Below are 23,646 nucleotides of genomic sequence, written 5' to 3'. Positions count from 1 at the left end.
GATAAAGGACTAGTTCTTCCATGAGAAAGATTATTGAGAGAGAACTTTCAAAGTAAACCATTCGTCTACAGCAGGGGTGTCAAACTCCAGTCCTCAAGGGCTGGTGTCCTGCAACATTTAGATGTGCCTCTATTGCACCACACCCGAGTAGAATAATTGGGTTATTAGCAGAGCTCTGGAGAACTGATCTACACAAGAAGGAGGTAATTAAGTCATTTCATTCCAGTGTTTTGTACCTGTGGCACATCTAAAAACTGCAGGACAGTGACCCTTCAGAGCTGGAGTTTGACACCTGTGGTCTACAGCATAAAAGAAACAAGGTATGTTAGATTTTCAAAACAAAGAGGCTCAACACGGGACTCTTGTTTTGTTACTGGTCAGTCTATAGCTGAAAAAGGTTCCATATTCCAAATGACACTGAAAGAACAACACTGATGTGCAGTTAGGTTAACCCTCTATGGCATGGCGTTGCCCTCAGGCAACAAACCACATAGCTGTACCTCACATTGCTCCTTTATTTTATTTTTTGGGGGGCATGATTTTTGACATATTTTTGTCCAAAAAATAGTTCTTTTATGAATATAGTTTTTGTTTGATTTGTATTTCATTTCTCATAATCAGTGTAGACAATCTTGGTGTTCTAGACCAATGTTACCCTGAGGCAACAAACCCAAATCTGGTTCCAGGAGGTGTCAGAGTCCGATTTTATGATTGACATGTAATTAGGGACCACCAAGCTCCCAAAGAATGCAGGAAAATATTTCTTCCCCACAAAAATAAAAAGTCATGCCATAGAGGGTTAGAATGGATTTTTACCTCTGCTTTTTCTATTCTCGATCAAGAGAGAGAGGAAGAGAGATAGAGAGAGAGAACCATTTACAGTTAACAGAAAATGTACATATCTATAAACCTATCCATCATAGATAGGTAGATGTGTGGCTACAATCAATAGTAGCCACACAGGCATACCCGCTAAGAGACAACACACCCAGTATAATACTTTCTCATTGAAATTGGCCCTCTGTCTCTTTAAAAACTCCTGCTCTTTCTGAAACTCCACCTTCAGGAAGTCATCACAACATAACTCCTCTATTAACCCTTTTTCTTACCAGTGTTTCACTGAGAAGAAGCTAGTAAAATAAGCTCAACAGATGTGCAGTTAAAATAGGTGTTTGCTAATTGCTGGTGGCTAGTCTGAAAGAGCTAAGTGGGGGAGTCGCAGAGCAGTGCTGCTCTGTGAGGTGGAAGCTCTGAAGATTGAAAACTGCAGCTCTGACAAGGAGCTGCATGTCCAAGGCAGTGCTCAGTCCACACAGGCATTTTGCACAGCTGAATGGTTACCATGGAGATTAAAGGATTTCTCAAACATGCCTGAAAGAATCAAGCCAACACTCCAGGTATGTTTTTGGTGAGGGAATAATATTAGAACAATGTGTGGAGTTTTAAAAAAGTAGATTTTACATAAAACTGCCCCTTTAATAATTTATCCGTTGTCATTTTACTATGCCTAACTATGAAAGAGTATGAACTTAATGTAATAATCTGAATAAAGAAAATATACTGCTGTAATCTAAGTAGTGTTATAAGGAAGTTTGCCATAACGCACCACTTGAGAGTCAATGGCAACTTGTGCAAAGCCTTTGCGTTTTCCCCAAAAAAGACGGTAGGTCTCATCACTAAACATTGCCTCCCGCACTCCTCCTGGAGAAATACCAAGCAAGTGGCCATTCCTCAGAGCCCGGACACACTCTTCCTGAGGACCGTGGATCACTGAGAAGACCTCTAATAGCAACTTGAAACCTGGAAGTAGAAAGCAAAACGGAGAAATCAGATACACACAAAGGGATATCTCGTTAAATATGATCAGAACCTTATAAGGTCAAGAGGAAGGAAGTATTATGCACACATTAGTAGGGACTTCAGACCACCAGGTGTTTGCCAATTGCTGCTGGCTAGTCTGGAGGAGCTGAGTGGGGGAGACATGTGAGAGGGCTGCTCTGTGAGGTGGAAGCTCTGAAGCCTGGAAACTGTTTTTGCTTGGCCTTGGGCTTGCATGTGAATGTTTACAATAACAAACAGCATTCTGTCATTTGATTTAAAAGAGAAAATATCTGTACACATATGGTGCCATCAAGTTTTTGCTGAGCAAACGCTTCTCACTGCAGAAAATTATTACATTTGCTTTTTAAAAGCATGAAGAATTTTAAGAAAGGAGAAAGAAAAAAACACAGGACAGTTTGTAAATTTTGTAACCTATTTATGTCATGTTAATGATGAATAGTTGAAAAGTTACCGGGTCTATCAACTGCGGTAGCAATTCCGCTCCAATTCCTCTCATTGTCATTTCTGTGGATATTCCTTGCACAAAATGTTGAATAAACAATCATGTTGTTTTCACCTATAATCTCCGATATCCACTGGAGTCTCTGATGAGCCACGTCAGCTGTTCTTTGTTTGGGATTCCCCTCCATGCTTATGTTATTGCGCTTTCTCATTGGCTACCTGTCACATTCAACAGGCTGCGTTCTCGCTCCCAGTCGGGTAACACCACACATGCTACGATAACCAGGCCAAGACAATCCAACATGTTGAAATGTCTGATGTTAGATCGGAGTGGTCCTGACATTCTACCTACTGGACCCAATCAGTCTTAGCATGCCACACACAGTAGGATGATCGGCTACGATTATCGCAAGAGATAATCTTAGAATGTCAAACGTTCTAAGATTGTGGTAAGGGGAAAATCGCGGCAAAAAATCATGTAATGTGTACCGGGCTTTATCCATAAAAGCAACCTTTCAAATTAATTCAATTAAATTCAAAAATACTTTAATGATCGCAAAAGGAAATTAAATGTTGTTCTAGCGTATTAATTTAGATCCTTCCAAGAGTTATTGAAAATAGTGATGGCTATTGGCAGGAAAGATTTTCTGCAGCGGTCTTAACTGCGCTGAATCTGAAGAAGCCTCTGACTGAAGATGCTTTGCCTTCCCAAGACAGTCTCATGAAAAAGATGGTCAGGGTTGTCCATAATTTTCTTGATCCTATGAAGAATCCTTCTTTGCATCATCATCTCCAGAGTTTCCATAGTCATCCCCAGAACAGAACTAGTTTTCCTTATCAATTTGTCAAGCTTTTTTATGTCCCTGGCACTGATGCCCCAACAGATGACAGCAGAAGAGAGAACATTCTCAACAACAGACTTATAGAAGATCTGCAGCATCTTATTTCAAACCTTGAAGGATCTTAGCTTCCTCAAAAAGTCCAGTCTGCTCTGTCCCTTATAGATGCTACATTGTTGCACCTCCAGCCCAGTCCGTTGTGCAGATGAACTCCGAGGTACTTATAGTCCTCAACCACCTCCACTTCTTCTCCCATGATAGAAATGGAGTTTGATCTAACCCTGTTTTTCCTGAAATCAGCAGTCATCTCCTTTGCTTTATTCACATTTAAGATTAGATGATTGTTCCCACACCATGCCACAAAGTGGTTCACCAGCTCTCTGTACTCAGCCTCTTGTCCATCTCTGATACACCCAACAACTACACAGTTATCTGAATATTTTACTAGCTGAGTATACAATAAGCTGGAAAGTGTCGTTAGACAGAGGGAGGTTTAGCTCTTCCTATTGAATTGGTTATCTCTGCGATCAGATCTCAGATAAGTGAAAGACAAAGGATGGATGGATGGACATGTTCAACATAGTAAAGCAGACTGCTGTGGACTAGTAACTGTTAAACTGGCCAGCAGATATGCTTTTTCTTTGTATAGAAATAACTTCAAAACACACTCAGCAATATTTCTGAATGACAGTAATGTGCCTTAATTTCCAGAACAAATAAAACAGTTGAAGTACCAGGAATCTTGAAGAGGAAATGGTCAGCTACAGAATGGCAGGTACGTCCTTTCTGAATGATAACACGGGCCAGGAAGTAATAGTAATCTATAGGTATGGCTCCATGATAGTACACTATTAGAGCTGGTCCTCTGTTGGGAATCTTCTCCATTCCATGGATCTCATAACCTGATACACAGATCATATCACAACATACAAAAATACATTATATAGATTTTTACATTTGCAGTGCTATAAATAAACATTTTATATGCTTTGGGGAGTAGTTTACATTTATTCATACCATGCCATATGGCTCCATGTCCATCCCACAGGGTAGCTAGTGTTTTTCTGGCTCCATCCCACAAGTTGTTACTATAAGCTTCCTTTAGCTGATTCTTCCTCTGACAAAAGATATCAGAGGTTCAAGATTTTACTGAGCAAACACTTCTGACTGCATAAAAGTATTACATTTGCTTTTTAAAAACACAAAGAATTTGCTAATGAACTTCCACTGGCAGATTTTATTAACATTTACAGACAAAAACTATTATGAATGTCATCATGAAAATGGTCTCAGTGGTTTGCTCATAGTCTCGCTTTCCTCAGAGTCTTAATCTTGTTTGTTTTTGAGTCATTCCCAGGTAAGGTGTTGGCAGTGACTACTACAACACTGTTGGGAGGCAAGAAAAAGTCTTAAGACCTTATATCATTATATAAGTGTTGGTAATGTGATCTTACCTGGTTACTTTAGGTTCAGTTAGTCTTTTTGTCTGAATCTGTGTCCATCTTTCTTTAGTGATTCTATTAGGTTATTTCTTTGTTTAGGTTTTCTAGCTCAATGTTCTTATTGTTGTAAGATCAGCCTTATTTCTGTCGTTTGGTTATAGTTTCCCTCAAGTCTTTCTCTCTTCTAGTTTATCAGGTTCTTTTTACTCTTAGTGTGTCTTCTGTATTAGAAGTATTTTCAGCTCCCTGTTTCCTCCCTTTTGTATTCCCCAGCAGATCTTCTTAACTTCCCTGTGCCACCTTCTCCCCTCAGCTAGCTCCAGTGCCAACTACTCATATATATATATATTGTACATACACAGTACAGACCAAAAGTTTGGACACACCTTCTAATTAAAATGGGTTTTCTTTATTTTCATGACTATTTATAAGGCAAGAAATCCCACTTATTAACCTGACAGGGCACACCTATGAAGTGAAAACCATTTCAGGTGACTACCTCTTGAAGCTCATCAAGAAAATGCAGAGTGTGTGCAAAGCAGTAATCACAGCAAAAGGTTGATACTTTGAAGAAACTAGAATATAAGGGGTATTTTCAGTTGTTTTACACTTTTTTGTTTAGTACATATTTCCACATGTGTTATTTATGACATGTTTTTTTTTTTTTTGCCAGTTGTTTGTTGATTCTTGCATTGTGTGTGAATTGTGAGACAGTTATTTTTTGTTTTTGGGCATGTGCACCGACTGATGGCACCCTTTGAATTTCGTTGTCCTTGTGACAATGACAATAAAGATTTATCTTATCTTATCATAGTTTTGATGCCTTCAGTGTGAATCTACAATGTAAATAGTCATGAAAATAAAGTAATATTGAATTAAAAGGTGTGTCCAAACTTTTGGTCTGTACTGTGTATATACCAAAAGTATATACACTTTTGGTATATAGTGTATATACTATATATATATATATATATATATATATATATATATATATATATATAAATTCTACAAAAAATAAATAAATCCTACCTATACGTATAAATATATATACACACACACACACACACAAATATACATACTTATACATAACTTTGTATTCTACTCATCTATATCATACACACATTCACAAACACATCTACTATAATTAAATTCTATTAAATAATTTAGTTTTCTTTAAAACTCGAATAACTATTTGTATATGTTTACTCCCCAAATTCTTCCTCAAAATATCTAATAAATTAACCATTTCCTTAATACATTCAAACTCTCTCCTCATATATCTTCTCTCTCTTTCATATTTATGACATTCTAATATAACATGTTCTATTGTTTCATATTTTCCACAGTAATCACATTTGCCAGTATGCTTTTGAATTTTAAAAAGTGTATAATTAAGTCCTGTATGCCCAAATCTTAACCTTGTTATCACTCTTTCCTCCTTTCTATTTCGTCTTTCATTTCTTCTTTCTCCTACCATCTTCTGAATTTTATAAAACCATCTTCCTGTTTTTTCTTCATCCCATCTTTTTCTTGCCATTTTTCCATCAGTTTTACTTTAACAATACTCTTTCTCCCATATTTACTTGTTTTAACTGTAAAACTAATAGGATTTTGAATTGCCCTCGTGACCATTTTATCTGCCCTCTTGTTTCCTTCAACCCCAATATGTGCTGGAACCCACACAAATATAACTATCAAACCCATATTTTGTATTCTGCATAATGTATTAAATATTTCTAATAAAGCTTGAATCTGAACAAATTACTGTTTTTAATGGTTTTATGTCTTCTACCCATTGTAAAGCTAATAATACTGCCAACATTTCTCCTGTGTATACTGATAATCCGTCTGTAATTCGGTTTCCTAGTTTTATATTGAATTCTGGTACTACAAAAGCTATTCCTATTTTTCCAGTTATTTTTGTTGCATCTGTATAAATTTGAATATATTAATAATAATTGTTTAAAGGTAACTGTACTGAACAACTATCTACAATGTAAGATTTATCTTGTTTCTTTTCCATTATTGACATATCTACTGTTGCTTCTGGTAGAATCCATGGTGGTATAATTGATATTGGTGTCTGACTAATTTCTAAGTCAGTCATTTTAAATTCTTTTATTTTCTTTTCAATTGTCCATCCAAAACTCCTCATTTCTTTCTTTTCTTTTTACCAACATGGATTTAAAATTTCCCTAGTTGGATGATCAAAATTATTGCCTCGTAAATTTAACCAATATTTTTTTTCTATTTTTGTTCTTCTTAAATCTAACGGCATTTCTCCCATTTCTATTTCTATTGCTGCTGTAGATGTAGTTTTAAATGCTCCGGTACATAATCTTAATGCCTGATGTTGGATAATGTCTAATTTAACCAGATGTGTTTTAGCTGCTGAACCATAAACTATACAACCAAAGTCTATGTTAGATCTTATCATACCTGTTTAAATCTGTTTTAGTGATTAAAATAAAATACAATCTTAAAATATTTAAGATTTTCTTACATCTATCAACAACTTTTTGAATATGTATATTCTATTTTAGTTTTTCATCAAACCATAGTCCTAGGGTGTGCTGTGATGGTGCAAGGGTTAAGCAAAACCCACATATAGAGGCCTTAGTCCTCGAAGCGGCTGTCCCAGGTTCGATTCCCGGCCTGGCGACCTTGGCCGCATGTCTTCCCCCTTCTCTCATTACCCTCTTTCTTGTCAATTCACTGTCAAATAAAGGCCAATAAAACCTCTAAAAAAAAAACATAGTCCTAAAAATTTTATACACTTGCTCTAATTTTTGGTTATATAATTTTTATTTTATTTCCTTGTTTGTTTTTTTTCTAATTAAATATTATTACTTTTATTTTTTTTTCAACTGAAAACTTAAATCCCCATTGCAATGCCCATTTCTCTATTTCAATAATAACCTCTTGTAATTTTTTTACAATGAAATCTACATTTTTTCCTCTTTTCCAAACAGCTCCATTAGCGGCAAAAAGTGAACATCCCATTTCTTTTCCAATATCTTTAAATACATCATTTATCATAATTTAGAACAATAATGGACTTATAATACTCCCTGCGGAGTTCCATTTTCTACTATGTTTTCCTGAGATCACTTCACCAATTCTAGCTTGTATTTTCCTATTTGTTAAAAAGTCTTTAATCCATTTAAATATTTTCCCTTTAATGCCCAACGTGTATAATTTAATTGATAATCCCTCAACCCACATCATACTACACTTTCGATATCAAAAAATACTGCCGCTACACTCTTTATTTACTTGTGCTCTTCTAATTTCATGCTCAAGACAAAGCGTTGGATCATTAGTACTCCTCCCTTTTCGAAAACCACTTTGGTATTTTGACATATATCCTTTATTATTTAAATAATATACTAGTCTATTATTAATCAATTTTTCAATTATTTTACATAGATTTGATGTTAAAGCTATTGGTCTGCAATTTTCTGGGTTTGAGTTATCTTTTCCTGGTTTAGCTATTGGTATTATAATTGATTCCTTCCAGTTCAACTGCAATTTTCCCTCCTCCCAAATTTTATTATATAATTGCAATATTATATCTTTCGATTTTTCACTGAGTTGTCTTATCATTCTATATCAAATTTGATCTTTACCTGGTGCTGTATTTCTTGTCTTACTAAGTGCATAATTCAATTCGGCTTTTGTAAACTCAACATTTAACAAATTATTTGTTTTTTTCAACATTCTCTAATAAATCTATATATTTAAGTTTTGTATTTTCTCTTCAATTTCTTCCCTCTTCACTAATATTATTTGAACTGTGAATTTTACTAAATGTTCTTGCCAATATTTCAACTTTATCTACATTTTGTATTATATTTATATTATCTGACAACCCCCAAGACAGAGAGGCAAAAAAGCTCTCTAATATTTTAGAGAATTTTGATCTAACACAACATGTCAAACAAGAAACACACACTCAAGGACACACCCTGGACCAGGTTGTCAGTAAGGGTGTGAATATTTCCTATGTCTCTGTAACTGATGTTGCCCTGTCAGATCACTTCGCTGTTATCTTTGAAAATTCTTTATCTTTTAACCCACTTGGACAAACAGCAACCATCACAAAACGTTCTCTCACAGAAAACACAGCAGAAACATTTAATCAAATCTACATTTCTCCCTCACCCTTAAGCTGTAATGAAAAGAAATCTCCATGGAGAAATGCACAAACAGTTAGATCTGCAAGACAACTCTGCTGTAGGGCCAAAAGAAAATGATGTAAAACTCACCTTCACGTTCATTATGACATCTATAAAGAAAGACTACGTAACTATCATTTAACACTAAAACATGCAAGAGAGGCTTTCTTTGCAGATGTCATAAACAAAAACATTAACAATGCTCGAGCTTTATTTGCAACAGTTGACAGAATCACAAACCCTCCTATGACGTTACCGCCTGAATTTCAAACAAATGCAGCCTGCAACCAGTTTTCTAGCTTCTTTTCAGAGAAAATTAAAAAAATCAGAGGATTAATCTGCACATCCACTATAAAGCCAGTACCAATGCTGAACCCAAACAAAACAAATACAGGAAAAATGACCCAATTTCAACTACTTAATCATAAAACCCTACAGGAAATTACAAGTCAACTAAGCTCAAGTTCCTGCTGTCTGGATGTTTTACCCACACATTTCTTTAAGAAAGTCCTGCCTGTTATTGCTACTGATCTGATCCAAATAGTAAACTCATCGCTCTCATCAAGCGTTTTCCCCCAGGCTTTGAAAACAGCAGTTATCAAACCACTGACAAAAAGAACAATCTGGACAAATCAATAATGCAGAATTACAGGCTGATCTCCAACCTCCCAATCATCAGCAAAGTTATTGAAAAAGCTGTTTAAACAATTAAATAGCTTATAACGATAACCAACCTCTTTGACTCCTTCCAGTCTGGTTTCCAGTCTAACCACAGCACAGAGACCGCCCTCGTAAAAGTGTTCAATGACATCCACATAAATACGGACTGTGGGAGAACCACAGTGCTGGTTCTGTTGGACCTCAGTGTTGACCATGACATATTACTGAATCGACTGGAGAGTTGGGTCGGACTCTCCGGTCCAGTGCTTAACTGGTTTGAATCTTACATAAAGAACAGGGATTACTTTGTTTCAATTGGAAACTTTTCCAAGAGGTCAAAGGTCACATGTGGGGTACCCCAAGGTTCAATCCTAGGACCCCTCTTATTCAATATTTATAAGCTCCCACTAGCTCAGGTTATAACAGTAAATAATATTAGCTACCATAACTATGCAGATGACACACAGCTCTACATTATGATGTCACCAGGTGACTCAGAACCCATCCAATCACTGAACAGATGCTTAGAACAGATAAATGTGTGGATGTGCCAAAACTTTCTCCAGCTGAACAGAAACAAAACTGAAGTTATTATTTTTGGACCTAAAGAGGAATGATCTAAAGCACAGGTGTGAAACTCCAGTCCTCAAGGGTCACTGTCCTGCAGTTTTTAGATGTGCCACAGGTACAAAACACTGGAATGAAATGGCTTCTTGTGTAGATCAGTTCTCCAGAGCCTTAATGACCTAATTATTCTATTCAGGTGTGGTGCAGCAGAGGCACATCTAAAAGTTGCAGGACACCGGCCCTTGAGGACTGGAGTTTGGCACCCCTGATCTAGAGGGCTCCCATAAATCACTCTAATTTTTTATTTTCTCCCATGATTTCTTTCTCCAACACAGTTTTTTTACAGATATTATCCACATTTAAAGCCTTATTCTTTTGTTCTTCATTTTTACAAACTATCAATAGGTTTCCATCTCTCAAAATCTTTACCATATCAACATCTCCAATTTTCTTTTTAATTTCTCTTGACACCACAATGGGGCTGATGTTATCCTGTTCTTCCTCGTTCTTGAGTTTTAATATTATTTTAAATTCCTCCCTCACAACTTTCCTCCTATCATTTCTTCTTCTGAACTACTTCCTTCCAGTTCTCGTTTGCTACCTTAGATATCACCAATTCCCTTTCCTTCATCTATTTTATTTCTTCCACGTCCTCTTCCTCTTCCTCTCCCCACTGGCGTCCACCCTTCAAAATCCATGTCTTCCTCATTTCCTATCTCCACTTCCAACCCAACCATTCACATACCAGTTTATGCCCAAATCTGCCTTTTCCAAATCAGATATATTTATGTGTTTTGTTTTTCCCGCGCTGCTCTAAGTCCTCTTTCACCGGCTAAACCCAACCGCTCCAGACGCAATCAGTCATCTCATCTAGCTAGGCCCTTTGTTCCAAATACCTCCCAGTATTTAAGCTCCCCATCTCAGTCACAACTCGCCAATCTGTCTCATTACCCTGCTCACCAATATGCTTGTCACCTTCCTCATCTCTTCCTGTGTCTTTAGTTTGGCTTTATTTTTGGATTTTGTTTCCCTGGACTCTCACAATTTTGGAAGTTTGATTCTTTGTTGTTTTTTTTCATTAAATCTTTAAACAAAACTCCACCACATCACTCGCCTGCTGCTTTTGGATCCACACCTCAACCGCATATGAGAAGTAGAGTGACCATTCCATGGCAGGTTTACAACTATCACAGCAGAAGCCTTAGAACTGGCTTTGTGTAAATCTTTAAATACTAAAATAAGTCTCTAAATTAGTTTCCCATCTGCTTAGAGTTTTTTTTTTGATAATTTTATGCTGTGTAACTTTTTCAGATCTTGTAGTCTATAAAATCTTATCAGACAGGTTTTGTGAGAGATTACTGGCAGGTTCAATTGTAAAACGTGTTCTAATTTAGTTCATTACATTCACAAGTCTTTTTTCTTCAATTCTTTTCGAAAAACTAAAACTAGCAATAACTGTATAATCAGTCCCTAAAAAAAGACAATAAGAACTGAGTAGCAATAAATTTCAGCATAAGTTTGATTTTCTATAAACATTTAAGTTTAGCAAGAAGAGATCAATAATAAATTCATTTGTCTTAAAGTTTGTAGCAAGTTTACATATTTGTTTCATTTTCGAAAAAGTTGAAGTTTTTTTCGTAAACAGGAGTTGCATTTAGTGACGCTTTTCTCCAAACCAGCAAAATTTTTCATTTAGAGCTATAATCTCCTAATTTTATTAACATGAAATGAAAAGCTATGTTTCACAATTGACTGTTTATACTGTGGACAATATTGAATTTGTACATACCTTATAGACATGAAGGAAGAGTATTGAGAGATAAAGGAGGATAACAATGAGGAATGGCACAAGGAAAACAACAGCGAGAGGGGTGAAGACCCACAAGAGGTATTCCAGAAAGCTCAGGTAGTCCTCGAGCTGCTCCAGGCCGGCCCACTCTTCCCACACATGAAACAAACACACCTGTAGGCAAAGATAAGAGCTAAAAAACTAAGAAGGAAAGGCTGGTTTGCTATTTCCTATTTAGACACAAAATCTCTAAAAAGTTACATTGATATCTGCATATATATGTTTTCAAAATAATAATCAGTACCCTCCTACTCTTGGCACACAGATTTACCAGATCTGACAGATGCAGTTACCTATAATACCGCTTCTGGACAGATTCATAAATCAACAAAAGTACTACATCACAGCTCAAAAAATAGCCAACGGCAGACTAGTAAGTGGGTCCAAGAACTCTCAAAGAGCTGTTACATGTCACAGTTGAGCCCAAAAATTACTCATTAAGATTTAAAATTATTTTTGTTCGATATAGAAGTTGTTTTTCTCTGAAAATCAGACAAGCACCACTCAGAAGATAAACACTGTAAACAGAGGTTTTATTCACATTTGGTTCATTAAAGTCATGTCAACCATGTTTCTCCAACCTGCTTAGTCATCAATGGTAAAAATCTTCAACAGCTTTACAACAACAATATCCTATTTACAACAGCTGTTCAGTTTTTTCCTAAAGTTTTAACTTGAATACATATTTAGGTGATGAGTAAGCTCTTGTAGTTGAAAGGCCTCTTTGCCATCACCCTCATTTTCAGCTCCCTCTACAGATTCTCTCCCAGTCTCTAATCAGTACTGAGGAGGCGTCACTCCAAAACATGACTATTACTTCCAGTCAGAAGAAACATGTTGGTAAAATGAAAGGATTTCTTCAAACCTAAATCAGCCAGGGGTATGAATCATTTTGAACTACAGTAGACTATCTACGTAGTTAAGCTGAAAATTACTAAAGTTCATTCAGAATGGAATTTACCTTAACAAACATGTAAATTTAAATAATAAAGTTTAGTGTTTAAGAGAGATTTTAATTATAGTTTGTGTTTTTGATAAAACATCCAGATTTCATAGAAAGACTGCAGTCTAGATCTATGCTAATCACATTGCTTAATGCAGCGTACGGAGGCCCTACACATACTGTGCATTCCTGCATCACATCAACACATTTGAGAGCCTTGAAATATTGAGGCTGCATAATATTTTGATTGGTCAAGCTCACTAATTGTGTACCTCTTCATGCCACTGTATTGGTGTTGTCACAAGTGTTTGCCATGGCACAATAGTTAGCCCTGTTCTGCGTTGAGACATTGGTTGCACTGATTCTCTCTGGGTACTGTGGCTTCCTTCTACAGATCAGAGAAATGTATGCCAGGTTAATCCAGCACTCTACACTGCACTTAGTGATTGTGTGTGTGTATGTGGGGGGGAGGTGAATGCGTGTAAATTAAAATATGCCCTTCTATAGCAAAACAAGTGATTACATAGATATGCAGTTTGTTTGATTCTCGTAGATTCTATAACTCTCATAAAAATATTCAGTTTGAGATATTTAGAAAAATCCCCAACTAGACAGTTTCCACTCATTTGCAAACTTATTACACAGTACTGTGACGCAGTATCTGCTCCTCCACATTTCCAAATTAAAAAGATAAATTATTACAAATATAATACTATTAGAATTTCATTTAAAAAGTCCAAGAAGATTTATTTTCATTAATTTCATAAAGTGAATTTTATAAATTCATTACATATAGAGAGAAATATTTCAAGAATTGTAATTCTGTTGATTCGTTATCTGATATTCATCATCTGACATGGGCAAGAAATAATATGCTTTCATAGAATCATATTGTATGTTGAAATATGAGTGTTGCATTACTTATACCAAGAAGGACAGGGTGTCTTGTGATCCTTGTAGGCAAGACTGGTTTCCACTGTCTGCCATCCTGTGGAGCGTGACTTCCAGAGGCTGATGACCAGATCAGCAAAGCATCCAAGCAATGAGGTGGAAATCTCACTGTGGCAACATGTTTTACCTAAGGTAGAATAGAATAGCATTAAGATTGTTCCAGCATTCATTCAGGTCATTCTTACAGTCATATTCAATTGATTAGAATATTCATTATTAGGTCCGAGCAGCAAAGCGCTCCGAAGGCCTATTGTAATGGGGTCTTTGCACGTAAGGCGTTGACGTCACATCCGCATGAGCGAAATGTGCCTTTCTTGTTTCCGCTTTGAGTTACCATGACAGCTATAAAAGACAAAGTCGTATTTCAGACACAAATAAAGCAATACTATGAGCATTGTTATCTTCCAAATATAATTGGCTTTTAAGTTTTCATGAATTTCCAAATGATCCTGAATCAAGACGGTGGCTTGTAAATATTCGTCGCTATAAGTTAAAGCTAACGCGGCACAGCAAAGTTTGCAGCCTTCACTTCACACCAGATCAGCTTCTTCAGCCTAAAACTACCGGGGAGCCTATGTTATTTCCATGGAATCATTTCTGTACTCAGCCTGAAAGAGCGAGTTTATTGGAACTAGTGAGCAGGCCAGAGCCAGACAGCCGAGCAACTGATCCGCCTGTACACACTGCTGTAAACACCATTCTATTTGAGCTCTTCACAAGAAGCATGCAAAAGTAATAAAACGAAATAACACGGAGACCTTAAGGAACATGGCCATATTTTTCTAAAAGCAACCGCTTTGAACTTGATCAGTCAGCTGAACTCGAACTCTGACACCAGTTCTGCCCTACTGTGAAGCCATGGGGCTTGTTGTGCTTCTTCATGCTTCTGAAGCAAAAGCCCGAACCGTAACCCCAATACTTGGTCTCTGTTTGACACCAACGACAATAAACACACATAATATACTTGAAAAAATTTACAAAATAAGGTAAAAACATTGTCCGTTAGAATGGATTGAAATGTTTAGATACTTAAATAGCACATTTTTATAATGAAAATGTCCAAGAATATTGCCTACTAGCATAAGCTAAAGTTAATGTTAGCCACAAAGTTTAAAGAAAGTAAAACGCAACTTCGTATCTGTGAATGTATATCGAGGCATACATCTTAAAACCGTTCTCCAGCTTACTTGTTGGGGCTTCGGATCGATGTACATCATTAATTGTTACCTTGGGCAAGCCCTGCAAACACAAAGTGTAAAATGCCATTTTCAATAGACCGGAAACGATAGAGCCGCTTTTCCCTGAACGCAAAAGCTAAAGTGCAAAGGGCCCATTGTCAAGAAAATCCCACTTCCTCATGGACCTTACCACAGGGGCCACTTTTCATTGGCTGATGCCCATTCTACGTGGTCACGTGCGTGGCCGTCTCACAAACACACGCTTCCCGTTAGATAAGTACAGCATAATGGCAGCACTGATACAACTTCTACACCTTGAAGCCTGTCTGCTACATACACAGGTGTCAAACTCCAATCCTCAAGGGTTACTGTCCTGCAGTTTTTAAATGTGCCACAGGTACAAAACACTGGAATGAAATGGCTTAATTACCTCTTCCTTGTGTAGATCATTTCTCCAGAGCCTTAATGACCTAATTATTCTATTCAGATGTGGCGCAGCAGAGGCACATCTAAAAGTTGCAGGACACCGGCCCTTGAGAACTGGAGTTTGAGACCCTTGTGCTACAAAGTCTTACCTTAGCTAAAGAGATCAATATGCAATGTGTACTGTATCTGACATACACTAAAAAAATTATTTTAGGAGAAAAGGCTTTGGACTAAACTGTTACTCGTGTTAGCCACTCTAGCACCAACAGTGATGTCGGACAACCTTTTTCAGTAACCAGTAATCTAACGCGTTGCTATTTCAAATCCAGTAGTCAGACTACAGTTACTTATTAAAATCACTTTGCGTTACTATTTTCTTTTGTTATTTAATCGTATTTTCTCTACGCATCTTGTCGAGTGACCGACGTCTCTATGCGACAGAAATGTAAACAATGGAGGGAGATGCGCATTTTGTTGGTGGAAAAACTGGAACTATTTTGAGTTTCTGTGACCAAGTCCGATTAATATAAGCGGCTTTGGGATTATTTTTTTAAGTCGCTTGCAAATTTAATGAGTGGCGGGTTGCGCCTTTTTAGGCTCGTTTTTAGGCTCGTTTTTGAACGTGAAGTTGCTCATTTGGGTTTGGAAATAAGCAGAGACTCATAATAAATCCCAGAATTTGTCCGTCATTAAGGTAGTTTTAGTCAGGCTCTCCCGGTCCATCTTTTCCCGGATGATCTGTCCCGCTGTGTCTTTGTTAATGTCAAGTTAATATATTACCTCTGAATGACGTCGAACTTCGCGTTGCGCTCCAGAAAACTGCAAACTGCAATTGAGACTAATTTGAACAGCGCAATAAACGTGAAAACAGCCACGAATAAACGTGTCCGTAGTTGCCAATAATTATAATGGCAACTTAACGCCATTATAATTATTAATATTAAGATAAGTGTCACAAATCTGTGCAGCCATCTGAGTCGTGGAGTTGCAGGAGGAGCTCTGTTCGCTGCGCTTTGACACCAAACGCAGGGCCGTAACGCACAACCTGGAGGCTGGGGGGATATATGGGGGCTTTAAAATCCTTCTTAGAGTTTCCAGACAACAGTGGACCACACAACTTACTCGCGGTTTTTTTTTTGTACTGTTGTAACCATTAAACAATCTCCTCTTCATTTCAACTTTATAAGTGGAGACACATTGTTGATGTTACCATTATAAAATAGCTTATAATTAAGTATTGGCAAAGATCAATGTAATTTTCACAGGAGGCGGAGCGTTGTTAGCAGCTGCTGAAAGTAACTAAAAAAGTTACTTTTAATGTAACTTAGTTACTTTCCAAATCAAGTAGTCAGTAATCTAACTAAGTCACTTTTTCAAGGAGTAATCAGTAATCCGATTAAAGTTACTTTTTCAAAGTATCTATGCCATCACTGATCACCAAGTACAGCTAGTCAATCAACCATTGCTGTGTTCAGAGAAAAGCTGATTAATAATTGAAAAATAAATATTAAGCCTGGAAACTTGATATCGTAACGGACTGAATGTTATGTTTTTAACGTAATCTTTGCTCATCTTGCAGGGCGCAGGCAATTCCCACGGTAACAGGTGTGCTTAAACTACAAAGAGAGAGAGAGAGTAAAAAGGTATGAGTGGTTTTGAGTTGATCACCTGTTCGGGTTATTTTACCTTTGTTTACCTTTGCTGTGCCGCATTACAGCCGCTGTAGTTTCTAAACGTTGGACTAATTACCTCATTCGTTTGTGAATTTACGTCATTCACAACAAACATCAAATAGAACAAATATATTTCATAAAATTTTAACAAACAAATGGCTTCTACAGTGGTAATTATGTGAAATTAAATTAATTATATCCCAACTTCAGAAGATTTGCCTTTACCTTTATAGAGCTCTTTGGTTCCTCCTATCAGTCTGTAGCTTCTCATATTGAGGTCATCAAACCAAATTTCAGATCTACCATAACTGACTGACACCTGCTGGCCTCAGGTTTGCAACCAGCTTGTGACTGAGAAACCAGTAACCTCCTCCCAGATGATGACATGAACTTGCTAGTTCCTCTGTCCATTGTAGTAGCTGATGTATTGTGAAAATCCGGTGGAAATGATGCACTAATCAAGTCATGTTTACATAGAAACAACGCACCGCGAGGCTTTGTTTGTGAGACTTGGGTTGGTTGTGGGCGGAGCTTGGTAAGGTCCATGCTGGAGGTTTTAGTTTAACAGTAACCATACTGTTAAACTAGATTAATTTTAAATTACACAAGTAACATTTAGACCCAACAGTAGACTTAAACTTCAATAAAATCAATCAGGTTGTGTTTACTGTTTTGGTCTCATGCAAACTTTGCTTTAATTCTATTTCTTTTTCTATTTAATCATAAGAAATCATAGTCAGCAGAGAGAGTCATGAAACAGGAACAGCAGGCTTCCTGAAAAAAGAGGAAGTAAATTTCCAGCTTGCAGATTTATAAAAATAGTTTAAACTGTTCCTTATTTCAAAGCATAAAAGATTTAAAGAATGAAATCTAAACATTTTGAGTAATTGAATAAAACCCTAAGTAAAATACTTATGTTGATATTGGTTTACTTGTAAGAGAATACTTACGCTTACACTCATGGGAATACTTACAAGTAAAACAAGTAACTGTACCTTTGGTATCAAATGATTAGAAAAATAGATTATTCTTGGTATCTTATCAGAAAACATCTGTAATAACTCACATTAGGATTATAACAAGAGGAACTAATAAGTTATGGTTAAGAATATTATAAATGAATGCTAAATCAAAGAAGCTAAAGACGTTATAGACGTGATTTTGAAATTTAACTTGAAATAGTGTAAAATGTTTAGCCGCAATTAAAGATCACTGATGTTGTATTGGAGGTAGATAGTAGATTAAAGGTTAGGGAAAAGCGGAACCAACATGAAACCAGAGATGACCAACGCCTCAGAGATTTGGAAACAGATTGTTGAACAACTGAAACTGTTGAAAGAAAAGGTTGTGCAGGCAACGAATGGAGGATGGCCTTTGAGCAACCCTGGGGCACTAGCACAGACATCAGGAGATAATGTTTCTAAGACAATGATGTATATTAGATCATCTATCCAAGCAGTCAGCCAATGAAACAAGCACAGCAACAGTGCTAGTCAATGCAAACATGTCTGTAGGGTGGATAAACCCTATAAAAGGTGAGTGAAGAACTTTTGATTGGATCCTCCAGGCAGCTTCGAACCAAGAGTGAGATGGACAAAGAACTGTGCAGCTGAAGAAGAGCTGGGGCCACAGAGCCGAAGACTGTCCTGCGCATTGGGACCAACCCGTTAGCCCCGCAACATGTGGCTTCAAATCGCGCTTCTCTCATCGCTGGGTTCAGACCACAAATACAACCAAGAAAGACCAAAGAAAAGACCAAGAAAAAGGCAAAGACAAAGAACAAAGGAAAAGAAGAACTGGTGCTTTCCTTCAGTTCTACATCTCAATGGACCAGAAAGATCGTGAGACAAGGTGAAGGGAGCTTCAGAGCTGCAAGACAAGAAGCTGAGGAACGCTACACACATGAGGAAGTCACCCTAAGACCCGAGACCTGCTGCTCTAAGTCAGTACTCTTCTTGCCAGCACCCAAGTCCTGTGTGACCTCACCATCGATGCAGAGACGAAAGCTCATCAGGCCTACCGAGATTCCTGCCTCATCAATCAGTGCTGTGAGTCTCCTCCTGCTGCAACACCTTCTTTGTCATCAGGTCAGTTCTGGGGTCCAAAATTCCATACTCCGTCCGTCTCTCTCAAAGGTTCCCTTTTTAGTTCTCAGTGTCAGCATTAGGGAAAGAGACTAGATGATTGATTTTACTTATTTGATCATTTCTGCTACTGAATTAAGCTGTACTGACCCTTGCAAAATTGCCTTACTAATAAAATATTTAGCATAAAAAAATCTAAAAGGTGTTGTGGACATTCAATTAATGAGTCACCTCAAAATTTTTGATGATTGTGAAATAGCTATGTTGTTTGATTGTGGAGAGGAAAAGGTGGAAAATGGTTTATAAGTTGCTTTTGGTCCAAAACTATATGTAAAACAACATCCTTGGGAGTAGCCCAAGTCACTAAAACCAACCTGGTTCAGTACAAAGGGTACGTTGTAATAAAGAGAAAGAGCGACCATTAACAGGTGTGCCCTGTGAAACTAGTTGGCTGCAGGCTGCTCAGTCTGGCTAATTCACAGGGGATAGAAGGGTGGGTAGATCGCCCAAAATCGAGAAAAAAAGTCTCTGGGAGGTACACCTAAAATGCCTTAACCTAGAATTATGAAACTTGGTACACATGTGTGTCTTGTCAGTACCTACAAAAAAGTCTCTTAGAGCCATGGTCCAAACCCAACAGGAAGTGGGCCAATTCGGATCAAAGCCACCACATTGTCTATTTTATAGACGTCGTATCTGATCAAACTTGTCCTACAGAGTTTGACATACAGACTTCAGAACCACTCAGCAGAGTCTTGAGGCATTGAAGGTCAAAAGTTATCCTGCAAATTTTTGTACATCAAAGCATGTGGGCGTGGCTAAGTGTCAAAATCTGACTATTCGCCATGAAACATCAAGGTGCAATAACTTCCACATACAAAGTCAAAACTGCATCAGACTTTCTATGTCTCATCACAGACCAGCCCTCATTACATTTACATGTTCAGTTGGTGACATCACCTTAGCCCTGCCTGCTTCCAACAGGAAGGTCCCTGTTATTTTCTGCTGAAAGTCTTACTTTTACTCTTTGATTCATATAGGTTTAAACCTGTGCCAAGTGACATAAAATGACATGAAGATGAGTTCATGTCAACACTACCTGCTGACTGAACTGTGTGGGTGTGACTGAATGGGGAATTTCAATCCCTTGCCATATGCATACAGTTGGCACACATGCATCATCTGATTTGCACCAGACTTGATATGTATGACTTTTGTTCATCTCTAAAGAGAAAAATAATATTGAATTGTAATTTGACTGCACTGCACCCCCTAGCTATATCTCCTCACTACGTCAGCTGATCTGCACCAGATTTTTGATGCGTCGTCAGGGAGCACTGACGAATGCATCGATGCGTATCACCTAGCGGATGGGTGCGGTGGTGACTATGCGAGAGAGTCGCCGGAGCTCCCGCGGTCGCCACAAAGCCGGCGCAATGCTGAGGTGCCAGGGCCGTTCGAGGATGCTTGCAGCTTTAATTAGGACGCAGCGAAGGCCTAATTATAATCGTACTGTTTCTATCTTTTTTTTCTCGGTGCAAATGAATTGGCTTTATGGGGGCTTTATCATATTCAAAAACTCACTAAACTTAGCGGATGCGTCAAGACTGCAAAAAAAATTACGTGTTTTAAAATCGTCGCAAACATTGCACAAGAAACGGCTCAATAGCGCCACCTGGCAACTTTCAAAACTCCACTATGACCTTACTTCGTCGTACAGACATGAAATTTGGTACACTTGTAGAGCTCCCCAAGACACACAGAAAATTCAATTAATGTCATAGTGCAACTCAAAAAGGATGTCGGCCATTTTAGATCGAAATAACCTATGGTTAAATGGTGACATCACTTAAGCCATGCCCCCTGAGAACAGGAAGTGTCATGTTTTACTGTGAACGGTCTCTATCTCACCCTTTTGACCTAATCAACATGACACTGTGTCCAGAGACAGAAGACATGTGGGTGTGATGTGGATTCCAACCCTGACCGGTTTCAATAGAGTAGGTGGGCATAGCAACGCGGCGAAGTGACCTGTGAGGCCGTTGCCATATGTTTGGCTCTGAATTCCAGTTTTGAGCCAAGCTGCACCAAAGTCACTAGGATCAATCCTTATCCATCCCCCAGACAGGAATCCACAATCATTGGTGGGTGTGGCCTAATTTCTCTGCAGCATTCTCTAGAATACTTAAAATCATCAGCCCCAAGCCATGTTTCAACCCAGAATTCTGAAACTTGGTACACATGTGTATCTTGTCAAGACCTACAAAAAAATTTCCTGGAGCCATAGTCCAAAAACAACAGGAAGTCGGCCATTTTGGATCAAAGCTGCCATGTCATTTTTGTAGATGTCATATCTGGTTGAACTCGTCCTACAGCTTTTGAGATACAAGCTTCAGAATCACTCAGCATACTCTTGAGCCATTGAAGGGCAAAAGTTATCAAAAGATTTGTCGTACATCAATGCATGTGAGCATGGCTAAGTGTCAAACTTTGACTATTCGCCATGAAACTTCAAGGTGCAAAAACTTCCACATACAAGGTCACAGCTGGATCAGATGATGAGCCGTGCTGAGCTGCGAGGGCCGTATGACGCTGCTTGTGGCTTTAATTAGGCTCTTTTCTTGAATGTACCTGTTGTGAGATTAGTTTCTATTGTATATCTAGAGTAACGGTAATTTGGTTTTCTGAGCACTTGGGGAGCACTAGGGAACTATAGAGAAACGAGTTCGAATAAGAAGTAGTTCATGTTGTTACCTCATGCTCCAGTGAAATGAAAGAAGGATGGCTTTTCAACCCGACGATTGCTTCTCCTGTCTTTCCTCATATGGTGTCAGAATTAAGGACTTAAACACCTACAAAGAGAGCACAATGTCAAAGTTTGGGCCTCTTTAGCCATTTGATTTTACACAGCCTGCGGAGTGGCCGACCTGGCGGCAGAGACTCTGCAGCTTCAGAGTCACGTCGAAACTCGACAGGGAGAGATGGCGAACCTATTGATGGCTCTTTCGTGTTTCCCGCCGCAACAGTAGAGTAACGGTAGTTTGGTTTCCTGACCACTGGGGGAGCACTAGGAAACTATTCAGAGAAACAAGTTCGAATAAGAAGTACTTCATGTTGTTACTTCATGGTCCAGTGAAATAAAAGAAGTACGGCTTTTCAACCGACGATTGCTTCTCCTGTCTCCCCTCATATCATGACAGTACCTAATAAATCCTATAAATAACCAAATTACTTTAATAAGCAACATTAATTTGAGCTTATTGTCATTAAGCTCAAATTAATAACATTAATTACATTTAAAATTAGAATATTCCAATGTAATACTCTGTTAAATGTTTTTTGTTGTAAACATAAAATCATCAGCATTAACAGAATGTATAAATCTATGTTTCGCTGAACTAATGAAATAAATTGACTCTTCTTTATAGAATATGGCTTTGTATTGTAAGAAAAAATAAATACATGGCATCTCTCGGAAGCAACACAGAATAGATTATTTTTCTAAAAGCAGCAGATATTGATTATAAAAGCACATTACTATGAAATGGCCAGCTTTTCTCTGCACTGATTCAAACGACAACTTTGTTGTTTCAAGGCGGACCTATATAACAAGACAACCTTATTTCATCAAGCAATGTGGTTGCGTCGCTGCTTAGTGTGCAATCTGCGCGTAGAGAGTGAACAACACCGAACATAATACCAGCAGACTGGATGAAAACGTGTCTGCTGGTATTGGTAGAGCTGGAAACTGAAAGTTGACTAAGCATACATCTACATCGATCAAATTTAACAAAACAGAAATATAAAGCAATACCTGGATGATATTGTTACTCTGTGAAAAGACAGTCTAAATGGCCGCTTCACCGCATTTGTCCGACCACAACCCAAATATCGGAAAGTTAACATCCATCCCAGAACCTGAGGTTTCTGTTTCTGATTCTTCTTCTTCTGGCAGAAGACAAACAACGAAGGCGCAATGCTGCCATCGACTGGTAAGGAGTGTGAACCAAGATATAAACATGTACTGTATACTGTTGTCATTAAGGCAGTTACTGACATATAACGACCTTGTAATAGCGTCATCATCGGAATTGTTTCTTTGATTAAATTGTGTCTTTGATACATTCAATAATTACGTGTTCTATTGTTTCATCATAATTTAAAATGTACCTCTACTTGTATGATGTCCCATTACCGTATAGTAGAAAAACATCCAGTGTTCCTAGTTTAAAATCTAGTGATCATCCTCCTAATTCTCTAACCTATCTTTAAATCCTGTAAAACTAATATTCTTTTAAGTCAAATCATCCTAAGCCATGTTGAGGATGGATAGAGTCTTTTGTAAACGAACAAGCCCTGGACAGGCAGCGAGTGCGGGCGGTGTCAAAGATGGAAAGAAGCTCAGTCCCAATGACTCTCTAATCTGTCCTCACCATTTCCTCTATACACCATGTTCCAAATTTTTATACAAATTGGATGTAAGTGTCATAAAGATTTAAGTTTTTGTTGTTCCATTAAACTCATAGATGGTATTGGGTGTCAAGGTTCTTTGGATTAATTTCAGAGACGTGGG

At 37.8% G+C, this 23,646-nt stretch overlaps 1 protein-coding gene across 7 annotated transcripts in view; it reads right to left on the bottom strand.

Moving 5' to 3' along the window:
* The window catches only part of tmem68 (transmembrane protein 68), a 28,931-nt gene extending 5,920 nt beyond the window's left edge, over positions 1-23,011 (bottom strand). Inside the window, exons 1-9 of one of the 7 annotated variants that reach the window (XM_023335444.1) lie at positions 22,888-23,011; positions 22,001-22,148; positions 21,828-21,925; positions 13,689-13,839; positions 13,034-13,149; positions 11,759-11,932; positions 4,140-4,239; positions 3,857-4,024; positions 1,607-1,800 (exon numbers count right to left, since the gene is read on the bottom strand). In XM_023335444.1, the coding sequence (XP_023191212.1) occupies positions 1,607-1,800; positions 3,857-4,024; positions 4,140-4,239; positions 11,759-11,932; positions 13,034-13,111 (714 nt within the window). In that variant the 5' untranslated portion in view covers positions 13,112-13,149; positions 13,689-13,839; positions 21,828-21,925; positions 22,001-22,148; positions 22,888-23,011. Of the gene's footprint in view, positions 1-1,606; positions 1,801-3,856; positions 4,025-4,139; positions 4,240-11,758; positions 11,933-13,033; positions 13,150-13,682; positions 13,840-14,899; positions 15,079-21,827; positions 21,926-22,000; positions 22,149-22,887 lie in introns of those variants that run through there. The other 6 variants (XM_023335445.1, XM_023335446.1, XM_023335449.1 and 3 more) reach the window with 6 other exon arrangements.
* Positions 23,012-23,646: the final 635 nt, after the last annotated feature.

This window comes from Xiphophorus maculatus, chromosome 6 (genome assembly GCF_002775205.1).
Source record: "Xiphophorus maculatus strain JP 163 A chromosome 6, X_maculatus-5.0-male, whole genome shotgun sequence".
NCBI lineage: Eukaryota > Metazoa > Chordata > Actinopteri > Cyprinodontiformes > Poeciliidae > Xiphophorus > Xiphophorus maculatus.
Note: the sequence above shows the minus strand (reverse complement) of the source record. Positions and strands in the feature narration are given on the sequence as shown.